Genomic DNA, 12642 nt, shown 5'->3' on the forward strand with positions numbered 1-12642 from the left:
CATCCTTACCCAACATAACACAGGCCACCACAAAAAAACCACCACACACACACACACACACATACACACACACACACACACACACACACACACACACACGCACGCACGCACACACACACACACACCAGCCCCCAGCTTTCAACAACCACACGTACCACAACACAAACAAACAAACACACACACACACACACCTCTGATAAGCAGGCCATTTTCCCACCCACAGTAACACATGCGACACAACACACTCAAAACACCACGCACGCACGCACGCACACACTGGGCTCAACTAACATACTGAAGCAAAGGCGGATTTCAGACACATTAATCTGATGTGGAGGATGAGGAGGGAGAGGATGACGAAGGCAAAGGGACAATGCTCTAATGCTAGCCAAACTCCAAATGGGATTTAGGCTATACAACGGAAAAAAATACTGATGAAAATGCATCAAGTGCTGCAAATAACATACACACAAAACACAAATGTCCAAAGGGGATTTAAATACAAACAGAAGCACACAAAAAAAACCCTGTGAAAAGGCATCCATTTCCACAGAAAAGGTATAAACACACAAAGCAAAGAATCACACAGCCTTTTTCATGTCAACTTGTCAATCCGCTGCCTGTAATATTGAACTAAAAAATGTCAAGTCATGTCCTGTTTTCAAGTCATTGCCACCAATAATGAACTAGAACATTGTTCTTCTCGCTGTTAACAAATAAGTGCTGCAGAAAACATACATATATATACATGTTTTTTTTTAAACCTCACTTGTCAATTTGTTGTTTGGAATATTAAACATTCAGCAGCTTTTTTTAAAGCCCCCCTTTATAAATCATTGTCCATAACATTGAACTAAAACACGCTTCTTCACGCTATGAAGGTTGAAAATAAAAAGCACATAAAACAAAACAAAATTGTGGCTGTATTTTTTAAACCCCACTTTCCTTAAGCTCTGCTTATCTTTCATCTTTCAGCTTACATTCAACAACAACAAAAAAACATTTCTCCACCATAAAATAAAATAAAATCAGATTTAACTCAGAACAATCCACCAAATACAAACACAAATCCTCCAGTAACATCCCCATAGCAGCCTCCTCATCACTCATTCAGAGTGAGGAATGCTGCATTGGTGTGGCGTGGCGTAGGGGCTCTTGAAAGGAACTGAAAAGGCCATACGCAGGTGGAGAATGTGACAATGCGGTCATGTCAGGTCAGCATCGGCAGAGGAACCACATGCTTCCTTGGCGTGGGGGTTCTTTAAAGGAGCAGTCCACCGTTTCTTGGAAATTTGCTCTTTTCACACTTCTCCGTGAGTTAAATAATTGAGTTTCACCTTACTCCTGTTCCTAGCCGTTCTCGGAGTCGGTTGATATTACTTCTTCGTAGGGCTGCACGATTATGGAAAAAAAAATCATAATCACGATTATTTTGGTCAAAATTGTAATCACGATTATTGCTTTTTTGCAGATTTAAAAAATATATATATAACAAGATGAAATATAATCAAGAATGAATTTTATACGGGATGAGCAAAATAAAATGAATTGTAATAATTATGTAAAGGCAATAGCATGAAACTTAGGTGGACAGATGTCAGTATGTTCTGACTTGAAGGACGCTCTCAAAAGGTAGGTCACTATTGCCACGATTAAATCACAATTGAAATCACGACTTCGATTTCACGATTTTCAATTATTTTCGATTAATTGTGCAACCCTACTCCTTAGCATGCATCGTTGAGGCGGATGGTATCAAAAACTGAATGGTACCACACTGGTCCCATTCAATTGAATGACACACATGCTAAGAAGAAATATCACTACACTCAGAGAACAGAAGACGGGTAAAACTTAAATAATTTCTATTGAGGGCAAGTATAAAATCAGCCCGTTTCCAAAAATGTTGAATTGTTCCTTTAAACTTTAAAGAAACTGGAAAGGTCATTGGCAGGTGGAGGCAGTGACAATGCAGTCATATCAGGCCAACCCCAGCTGAAGCACCCCCAGCTGCATCAGCAGTAGCAGCAACAAAAGCCCTCCCCATCGTGTGGCAATGCTCTTCCTTGTCACCATCCCGCTACAGTGCACCAGAGAGAGAAACATATTAAAGGCTAACAGACTCCCTCTAGTGGTCAGTCTTTGCCATTGGCCTGTTCAGCTTGATCCTTTCCCTCTGCCTTCTCTGGCGTGCTGGGCTGTGCAGCAGCTTTATTGATGATGCTATTGTCATTGCTGCTGCTGCTGATATTGTTCTCACTCAAAGTGCTACTGTTGTTATTATTAGTGCTGTTCCGGTTCTCTGTCCCGCTATTTGGGGCGACGATGCCGTCCGGACTGGGCTTGTCTGCTTCGTGGTCTGCCTTGTTGCTGTCTGCTTGCTTGGGCCCATCCGTGCTGTCCGTCTTGGGCTTAGCCAGGGTGTCTGGACCACCAGGTGTTGGCATCTGCTTGTTGTGTGGTCCGCTCTGGTGCTTGGCAGACGGGGGTGGTGGGGGACAGGGCTGCAGGGCGGCGGTGATGTCCTCCACGGTCCAGCGCTCCTCCCTCAGCGTGTGCTCGTCCAGCGTGAACTGGCCCTGCTTGGTGCGCACCAGCTCTCGCACATGGGCACAGGACGACAGCGCTAGAGAAGGAGGAAGAAAGGAGGAAGAGTGGAGGAGGAGGAGGAAGAGGAGGAGGAGGAGGAGGAGGGAGAGGAAGAGGGCAGGGGAAGAATATAGAGAGTAAGACATATGTTAAAGTCTATTCATTTCATTCAAGTCTCCTTAAAACACTGTTTAGTCTGCACCAGCTCTCGCACGTGGGCACAGGACGACAGCGCTGGAAGAAGAGGAAGAAAAGAGAAGAGTGAAGGAGGAGGAAGAGAAGAGTGGAGGAGGAGGAGGACGGGGAAAGAAGAAACAAAGTAAGACATATGTAAAAGTCTCTTACAGTCAAGTCTCCTACTACACTGCTTAGTTTGCACCAGCTCTCGCACGTGGGCAGAGAAGAGAAGAGAAGTGACGTGTTTGAAGAGGACAGAAGAAGAAGGCAAGGCAAGGCAAGGCAAGGCAAGTTTATTTATATAGCGCATTTCATACACAGGTGCAACTCAATGTGCTTCACAAAGTTAACAAATGTAAATGAAAGGAAAACAGGGAAATGAATTAGAGTCAAAAAAACATTTAAAACATTAAGATAAAACATAAGGTAAAAATAATAATAAAATAAAACATAAATAAACATAAAACCTTGAAAAACAATTCTTATTTCACTAATTTACTTCTCTTATTTTACCGTCTTTTCATTCAATAATTTAAGAAAGCATCTGAGAACAGCTTTGTCTTGAGTCTAGATTTAAAGCTATCAATAGTGGGTGCATTTTTTTACGTCATCTGGAAGCTGGTTCCAAAGCTTTGAAGCATAGAAGCTAAAGGCTGCCTCTCCACATTTTGTTTTGACTTTTGGAATCACCAGCAAATTCTTCTCCGTTGACCTTAGTGACCTGGCCGGTGCATACAGCTGAAACATATCCAGTAGATATGTGGGTCCCATTCCATTTAATGATTTAAATACAAGTAGCATTGCCTTAAAATCAATTCTGTAGCTTACTGGGAGCCAATGCAGCGATCTTAAAATTGGAGTAATGTGGTCAAACTTCCTTGTCTTTGTAAGAACCCTTGCAGCTGCATTTTGTACCAGTTGAAGCTGTTTAATGGTCTTATTTGGGAGGCCAGTAAACAGACTGTTACAGTAATCGACTTTACTAGAAATGAAGGCATGTATTAGCTTCTCCAGATCATGTTTAGACATCAGGCCCCTAAATTTAGAGACGTTTTTTATGTGATAGAATGCAGACTTAGTAATAGCTTTCATGTGACTGTTGAAATTTAGGTCACTGTCAATGAGGACCCCAAGATTTTTAACTGTTTCCCTTGGTTTCAGTCCCTTCGTTTCAAGGATAGTAGCAATCTTTTGTCTCTCCTCTCTTTTCCCAAATATAATTACTTCAGTTTTTTCTGTGTTCAGCTGGAGGAAATTGTGAGACATCCATTTGTTAATTTGGTCCATGCAATGATAGAGTGATTCAAGGGGGGTGTAGTCATTGGGGGACATAGATAAGTAGAGCTGGGTATCATCCGCATAGCTATGGTAATTTATGGAGTTATTCTCGATAATGTGTCCCAGTGGCAACATATACAGATTGAACAGTAGTGGTCCCAGAATGGAGCCCTGGGGGACCCCACAATCCAGAGACATTGGTGATGAAGAAGTAGTAGGAGAAGAAATATTGAAGTTTACTCAATTCGGTCAAGTCCCCTTATAACACTTGATTGTTGGCTCAGGTATGTAGACACAAGGCAACAAAAGCTGGAGGAACAGGAAGAACAGAGGGAGGAAGAGGAGGATAAGGAGAGGAATGGAGAGAGTGGAGGAGGCGGAAGAGAAATAATAAGGTCAAAGACATACAATCGAGTCTATTCAATTCACTCCATTCTCCTTACAACACCGCTAGAGAGAAAGCGTGTTCCATTCTTCACACTCTGCACTGTGCACTTTGATACAGTGCACTTTCCACCCTCAACTTAACGGCTAAATTTGAGGGTGAAGTGCAGGTCCAATTCACGTTCTGTCTGATACACTTCAGGGAAATGACGGTTGTCGCGTGTCATCAGAGTTTACCAACCGCCTATATACAATTCATCACGGAAGACACTGTTCCTAATGTTGACAATTTTTAAAAGTTACCCCTTTCTCTTATACACATGGCTATTGTCTTTGTGATGACAGCATAGCTTTGATTCCAGAGATTCGGCAGTTTGACCAATCTGACACTCAACCAGAGAGGAAACTACGTAACAAACAAAAGAGAGAGAGAGAGAGTTGGGGACAAGTACGAACGGAAAAGGCAGCTAGAGAAAGCGAGACAGCTATGCAATAACACTGTCCATCAAAATAATCAGGGACTCACTCTACCTTTGCCAAGGTCATCCACCAAGCTCCGGACGTAAAAGCCGCCTCCGCATTCTATATCTGCAGCAATAACAAAATAATACATATTACTTTAGAAAGAAAAAAAAAGATGTTTGAACAGTTGAATAGTTGCTCTGGGAAAATAGATTAAGCATTCCTTCTCCACAAAAACATATTTTGCAGACTATTTATTCTAACATACTATTTTTGCTCAATCCTAATTAAAACATTAGAGCCCCAGGAAACAATACATTCTCAACAGTTTTCTCTGACAATTTTCACACATCTCCCAAAGTATCTCACTAGAAATCCAATTCAGTCTTTAAAATGTGAAATGTAACCTTGCAATGTCAGCCTTTGCAAGTATGGAGGTGACTTAACAAAACATGTTTATAAAGTTACACAAATACTGCTCCTTTAAAGTTGTTTTTCTCAGGATAATCTATATTTTCAGCCAACACTTACAGTGATTTACAGCTAAGCGGAGGGCGTGCTGCCCATATTTGACCTCTACAGGGGCAGCGGGGGCAAGCTGTGACCTCTCTAACCAAGCATGACAAATGTGCTCAATAACGGCAAATGGAATCACACCCGCCCACCCCTTTAGCACGGATCATTTTACATGCTCCACTGCAGCTAGTGCACGCACGCACGCAAAGATATACACACACGCGTGCACACAAGTATGTACACACACACGCACACGCACACCACTGGGGTGTTATCCTGAGTTATTAGGCCATTAGCCAGTGCTGTTGCTATGTCCATGTTGCTACAAGGACGGCGTTAATGCTTTTCAGGAGTGGAATGTGACAATTTCAAACCCTTCCAACTATTCTTCCCTCCCAATTCTGTTTTTTTTCCGCTCTGTTGGTTTGTCCTTGAATGGTCAGAGCGATGTGGAGAACGCGGGTTTAAGTGGGTTTTAGTTATGGCTGCTTTGAAAGGACAGTTTCATAATAGACCACTTGGCCATTTAATGGACGAGCAATAAGGTGGAAACATGTGAGAAAGTGTTTTAGTTTTAGAGTCCTCAGAAAGGGCATGAAATAACAAATGAGAAAAAACAAACAAACATCACTGTTCTTCATGTATAACACAGCAAATATCCACATGAACAAGTCAGAAGAACACTCAACACAATTTATAAAACAATGCTTTTGTAACATTAAAAAATCTTTACAAAAATAACAAACATTTTTTCTGCAATATGTTAGATGTTGAACATCACCCAAAAGGCATGTGTGGCTGCATGCGTGTGCCTGTGTGTATGAGCTAGGAAAATGAACAAAAACCACATCGCCCCCTTTGGCATCAGAAGGTGAAAAGTGTGTGTGTGTGTGTGTGTGTGTGTGTGTGCGCGTGCGTGTGTGTGTGTGTATCCGTCCTCACCGAGTGTGAAGAGTGGGGGGCTGAAGTCGGTGACGGTGAGGTTGTAGACGGTGACGGGGCGTGCTGGTTTGGCCTCCACCTCCTGGCCCTTCTTCAGGAGCACCGACAGGCGCTGGCCATCTTTCTTCAGGGCAGAGTACCTGAGCATCACATTACCGGTACATTATATTATATTATATTACATTCAGGGCAATAAATTAACTTTTTTCCATCACTAGCTCAAAAATCGTATAAGGGAAAAAGATGTGTTAAAACCCGCCCATCCAATGCAAAGGAGTGTGCTCAAAACTCGGTCTCCTAAGGGGGCGTTGTCCCTCCTTCTCCTATTTTTGTGGTGTTTGCACAAGATGTGCGCTACCGCCATCTACAGCGCTAAGGGGACTCCATTTATTCACAACCTCAAGACTCCGAAGGTCTCCTAATCGAAGGCCTCCTAAAGAGGGTACATGGATACCGGAAAAGAACCCGCCCGATTTCTCTCTCATATACAATTCTCTGACTATCCATCACTATCTGGCTAGTAGATGCTAAGTCTTACAAACCACATATACACTTACTACCAATCAAAGTGGCTAGTCAGTTCTCTTTTCTACCAGCCGAATGTAATTTTCCCCAGGCCGGTTGGCTCGTGTTAATTTAGAGCCTCGATTACATTGCGCTGCATTATATTAACTTATATGACATTAAACTGACTCTTTTATCCAAAGTGACTCACCATAGTGTAAGCTACAGTTATTGTCCTTACATCTTGACAGGAGTGTCAGCAAAGTCTATTTAATGGTCGATGTTTCAAATTAAAAAGTGTAAAATTGCAAATAAGGAGTGACCCAAGAGGCACTACCAGAGTTCTTGGCATGTATTAACATTACTTACACAAATTTGTAATTTGCATTGCACCATTCTTACAAAACTATATGACAAATAAAATTCAAATTCTATCCATTAGCATCCATTCATTTACACTTTTTAGCGCATTAACTTCACCAGTCCAGCTACCATATGAAACACTGCCAACTTCCTTTTACAGCATAGACCACATATGCTGTAGTAGTACCTAAGCATCAAACTGTTGACTACTGAACATCACACAAATCTTGTGCAGGGCATTCCACCTGGTCTAATCATCTAGCATCTCCGCCATAACGTTGTCAAATTATACTGAGTAATTGGGCAATTAGCCACCACTAATAGTCTCTGTTGGGCAAGTCTGCAGCAGTCTGTGCCAACTGTGCAACTGCCAACGGGTGTTGAAGGGGGAGCTTTGAGGCTCACCACAGCTACCTGTTACAGCTTATCTTGCCGAAAGAATGGTGTGTTTGTGTGTGTGTGCGCGAGTGCGAGTGTGTGTGTGTGTGTGTGTGTGTGTGCGCGAGTGCGAGTGTGTGTGTGTGTGTGTGTGTGTGGCTGTTTTCTGCTCAAGCAAATGCAATAAATGTCTCGTTACACTCTTCAATGTTTCTGCATGTGTAATTCCCTGTTATTTATGGCCGCTCTTGTTTGTCTTTGGCAAAAGGCAGCACAGTTTCAATGAGCAGCATAGTTGCACCTAGTTGTACCTACTCTGGTCAATCCTACATACTGCACCTTTAAGTCAAAAATTTTGACTGGGATCTAATGGACAAATAAAACCTATTTTCCACCTCGTCTTTCCCCCTAGATCACTATGTTGTACCTGGTGTGATGGTCGACTTCATTCGTCAAGCGCTTTGTGAGTTGTGCATGTGCAAAAATACATGGCACGTTAACATAAGGCACGTTAACTGTAGGGTTGGCTGCTTCCCTTCAGCTTTGGTTCAACCAAATTTCATGACTACCGAAAATATTCGGACTACACAAGAGAAGTCGCATGACTGACGTGCAGGCATGTTAACGGTAGGGCTGGCTTCTCGCCTTCAGCCTCCGTTCACCCTCTCATGAAAAGGGGTGCATTTCTCGACAACATTGTTCTAACAAAGTTAGCAAATTACTTTGCTGTAAGGCAATTTCCCATTGGAAACCTAGTAAGTTGCTAACTGGTTAGCAACAATTCTTTCAGGAAACGGGGTCCAGAACAAGTGTTCTGCCTCAGGGGAGCACGAGAAGCGTGGAGAGAGTGAGTGGAGTCCAATATGCAGACTTCCCTCCTCCCTTGCTCACTTGCCTGCTTGTGATCTCATGATGATGTCACTGACAACGGAAAATGAATTCAATATCTTGCAAAAGCGCAATTGTAAAGTCATTTTCTCATTTGCAAACTGGATGATGAATAAAGAATAGTCCCCCCAAAATTATTTTGGCTAGGCTGACAGCTGGGAAACTTTATTGTTTTCTCCACGGAGGAGGGGCCAGGAGGCGGGGCGAGGCCACAAGCACAAGTGGAGGAAGCAAGGTCGCATATTGGGATGCACCCAGTGACTCACAGGGGAGGGACCTGCATGATGTCTCCCGTGAACTTCTGCAGGTGCTCCTCAAGGCTCTCTCTGGTCACATGATCTGCAGAACAACATCACACAAGTTAGGAAGTACGAACGCACTGTGAGTAGCCAGTTCAAAGTAGGTAGTAAATAAATAAGGATTTCTTTCCTCAAGTTCTCTACAGTGGGTGCATGAATTAGATGATATCTGTATACTGAATATTGTAGAGTACTGCACATTGAACTACAACTCTCTATGTGCATGCATTCTGTCTATAGTGTTAGCATGTGATGTGTTCAGACAGACAACTCTGTTATCATCCTCAGTATTCGGAATGAGCCGTTCATATGCCAAAAGTATCCTGGTGTCATTCAGAATGCTTACCTTAGCAAAGCTCATTTTCTCAGAAGCCATTGGGTTTATTTGTAGTACTGAAATTCTGAGCAAAATTCTCTACATGTACAAACAGGCAGGATAGATAATATTCTGACCATATTTTAGCCATTGAAGGGTGTATTAAAAACTAGTTTAAGGCCATGCTTAAACCTAGATGCAACCTCGGGCCAGGCAGAGATTATGGCAATAATCGTGTTGTTGCATCTCCAAGTCCAAATGAATGAATGCCCAGAAAACTGTGTTTCACTAACTTAGCAGTCTTCTGGGAATACATTCCACACAACAAGTAGCAGACAACATTGCTGTGTGCGTGAACCTACGTGTAGGTACGATAATAATCAGTGTATACCTTCTATGGTAGGGCCACCTGCAATGTAATCAACTGATTAAGATGCCACCTAACTGGAGAATAACTAACATACACTAAACATTTTTATATTCAAATGTACACGATGTCAATACCAATATATCTACGATACCAACAGACCTACGACATCACTCCTCCTATACTTTGCCAATTACTTACCATAGCTTTTCTCTTGTACAACAGCGCCTGTGGCATCGTGCGTGTCCGTAGCCTTCCCCAGCTCTCCAATAGCAGTGTATTTCTAGGAAGAAAGTATACTCCACAGATTAGTCAATGACAACTAGGAGACAAATGGGTCAGAAATTAAACCCACACTGGGTTACCAGTATGAACATTTCATTACGTCTGTCTGTCTGAGCACGACTCTGTCAACCCTAGATGCTTCACTCTGGTCCACTTCAGCTTCACCGTTTCCGATTCTTACCTTTGAACCTGCAAGCATGGTGGTGAGCATCTTGGTCCCATCTCCAATCCCAACAACTGAAACAGAGAGTCAACATCAGTTCTTCAATTTTTTTTCAGAATTCAACACATCCACATACAATAATAATCTTTGCACATATCAGCAGAGAGAATACAGGCATGCCTAGAATGCATGCAATACATCTGACCAGTGGGAACACAGAGCAAAGAATGTAACCGCACTGAGTACTGGAGTTTGTTTAAAAGAGTGGGGGTCCGGTTTCTTATGCATTCGCCAATTTTGATAAGAGGGTGACTGGCAATGAATTAATAACTGAATATCCTTACCAAGTACACCAGAGGCCGCACTGTCCAGAGTGCCTCCATGGCCGATTTTCAAGGCTTGTTTTTTCCTCTTACGCGGATTGGGATTTGCTATCCCTGCCTCTAAACAACAGGAACATAACACAACAGGTGAGGCTTCAAAAGCATCTGAAGAACAACTCCAACTGGAGTGTGACCTAAAAGTGATGTAGGCTACGCTGAAGTGTGAATTGTTATGAGGGGGTCATACAGTTAGTTAATGCAAATACCTTTTAGCAGTGCCTCTTTGAAATTGTTTAACACGTCTGCTGAGGTCGGCCCGCATTTCTTATAAATTGCAAAAATTCCATTCAAAGACTGTAATTTCGATAACCCAACATTTTGGACCCCTTTCGCCGCCATGCTTCTCCTCCAACTGATTCAAAACGCTGGTCGCACAATGTTGACGTAACATTTCAGGAAGACTTGTGGGTAGTGAAGTCATATGAGCCACGATATTCGTCTGCAATGCAGTTGTATAATCTGCCGAGCTGTGGAATTCACACAATAACCAGAGAGACATATTTAAGGCTAAAGTTTTTTTTTTTTTTTTTTTTAATTAGACCTTGCATAACTTGGGTAAAATCTCAACATGCTTTCCGTTTCACCCTCTAGGCCTAGGCCTACTGCCCAAGTTCTTCTCGTAGGCTACTACTAGGCCTACTTGTAAAATCTCTGCTATAGAGCTCTTCAGCGTTGACGTCAACTTGTATGCGGCGTTTGGACTACCGGTTCCATGGCGATTTTTTACATTGCAAAACGCCATAGAGATTCAGGTTTGGCAAAAATATAAGTTGCACGGCAACAACGAACATTAGCGTGTCCCCGCATCCCTTTCTCATTAGTGGAACGGATCGTATCATCATGTTGGTGTATTCACATGTTAAATCATGACGATTTTAATTCAATATTGCTAACCCCTTTCTGATCATTAAAACTTCCGAACTACATACTTTCCTTTGGTTGCCATGGGTACAAGCCTCCGCACGTACATGACGGCGCCGCTTCTGTAGTCGCCAAAAGTTTCCGGGTTTAGCATATGGACGCAACATCGTATTTATGTCGAAGTTTGACACAAAATGATCAACCATGTCATACCTACAGCCTATTTTTAACACCCTCGACAGTTTGCGGGGGTTCGCTAAGCGCGTGCTTGCACTCGGAGCTTATTTGAAATTTACCCCTATTCATTCCCAATGGAGGCCGGAAGCCGATAGGAACCAGGACGTCCTTAAATGCTAACATGAAAGACTACAATCTACTACATGCTTCCGCTTCCGCTGAAGAACTCTATTGCGCTTTGGTCCACAACACTTAAGGCACTCTGGTAGGCTAACTTGTTGAATGCCTGATCAACATATAGCCTAGGGAGAACGAGAACAGATAGGGTATCTACTCTACTAGAAGAGTGAAAATAGCCCTTTTTATTTATTCCCAAATATTTACCTATGCTACTTCCCTACTGTAGTTTTCTTCATGCTGAAATGGTAACACCAGCATGGGAATATAAATGCAAGCATTTTACCAGACAGCAGAGGGCAGTGTGGGATGATGAAATAGGCCCTCAGTAGCGCATTGATGAGGCAGAAGGGGAAAAAAAGAGGCTCAGGCGGAGCACCCTTTTATTATAATAACAGGTGCTTCACTAAATACTGAATCATGGTGTGATTGCGTGACAATGCCAAACCAATTCTATCTGCCTGAAAACAAAAAAATATGCTGTAGTGCTAAGCATTCCACATATTTGTAGTCTATTCCCATGTGCACGCAGGCTCAGGTTGCTTTGGTCATGCCAATCCCACCCCTTCGCTCTCCTCCACTGTCTCCATCTTCGACTGTCCTGACTGTCTATATACATACAGTATACTGTATACAGGGCTTGACACTGGCACCTGCCAACCGGCCAAATGCTGGTAAAACTTGGCTGTGGCTAGTAATACTTTCAGTGTCACTAGCCAATTTGGCTGGCAGCTTATTCCTTGGTATGGCATACGAATCATAGTAGCCTATATTCTGTTGTTTACCCCTTGTGTATCAATTGTTTGTATTTAAGTTCAAGAAAAAGCTCAGTAACTCTAAAGTTTCTCTGAATGGCTAGTGACTCGGGGAAGCTACTAGCCACAGTGGCCGGCGGATGAAAAAGTTAATGTCAAGCCCTGACTGTATATACTGTAGAGATGTACAGGATCCAAGATCCGGTTCCGGATCCGGCAGGATAATAGCGCGCGCATGTGTGTGTGCGTGCGTGTGTGTGTGCGCGTGCGTGCATGTGTGCTTGTGTGTGTATGTGCATGTGTGTGTGTGTGCGTGTGTGTGTGTGTGTGTGTGTGTGTGTCTGTGTGCGCGTACCTCTGTGTGTGTGTGTGTGTGTG

General features: G+C 42.8%; 1 protein-coding gene across 1 annotated transcript; it reads right to left on the reverse strand.

The window, feature by feature from the left end:
* Positions 1-481: 481 nt before the first annotated feature.
* On the reverse strand, positions 482-10633 carry trub1 (TruB pseudouridine (psi) synthase family member 1). Its single transcript, XM_063221272.1, has 8 exons — positions 10501-10633; positions 10256-10354; positions 9930-9985; positions 9665-9746; positions 8748-8820; positions 6349-6488; positions 4960-5016; positions 482-2626 (listed from the first exon to the last, which is right to left on the reverse strand). The coding sequence occupies exons 1-8, from the start codon at positions 10631-10633 to the stop codon at positions 2136-2138; spliced, it is 1131 nt and encodes a 376-aa protein (XP_063077342.1). The 3' UTR covers positions 482-2135.
* Positions 10634-12642: the final 2009 nt, after the last annotated feature.

Source organism: Engraulis encrasicolus, chromosome 17 (assembly GCF_034702125.1).
Source record: "Engraulis encrasicolus isolate BLACKSEA-1 chromosome 17, IST_EnEncr_1.0, whole genome shotgun sequence".
NCBI lineage: Eukaryota > Metazoa > Chordata > Actinopteri > Clupeiformes > Engraulidae > Engraulis > Engraulis encrasicolus.

Bases quoted from the DNA above. Each gene is read 5' to 3' on its own strand.
- trub1 (XM_063221272.1), bottom strand. From the start codon at position 10,633: ATGGCGGCGAAAGGGGTCCAAAATGTTGGGTTATCGAAATTACAGTCT. The intron at 9,747-9,929 runs GTAAGAATCGGA...CTTTCTTCCTAG, and splicing joins CCATGCTTGCAGGTTCAAAG to AAATACACTGCTATTGGAGA. The intron at 8,821-9,664 runs GTAAGTAATTGG...GTTGTTCTGCAG, and splicing joins TGTACAAGAGAAAAGCTATG to ATCATGTGACCAGAGAGAGC.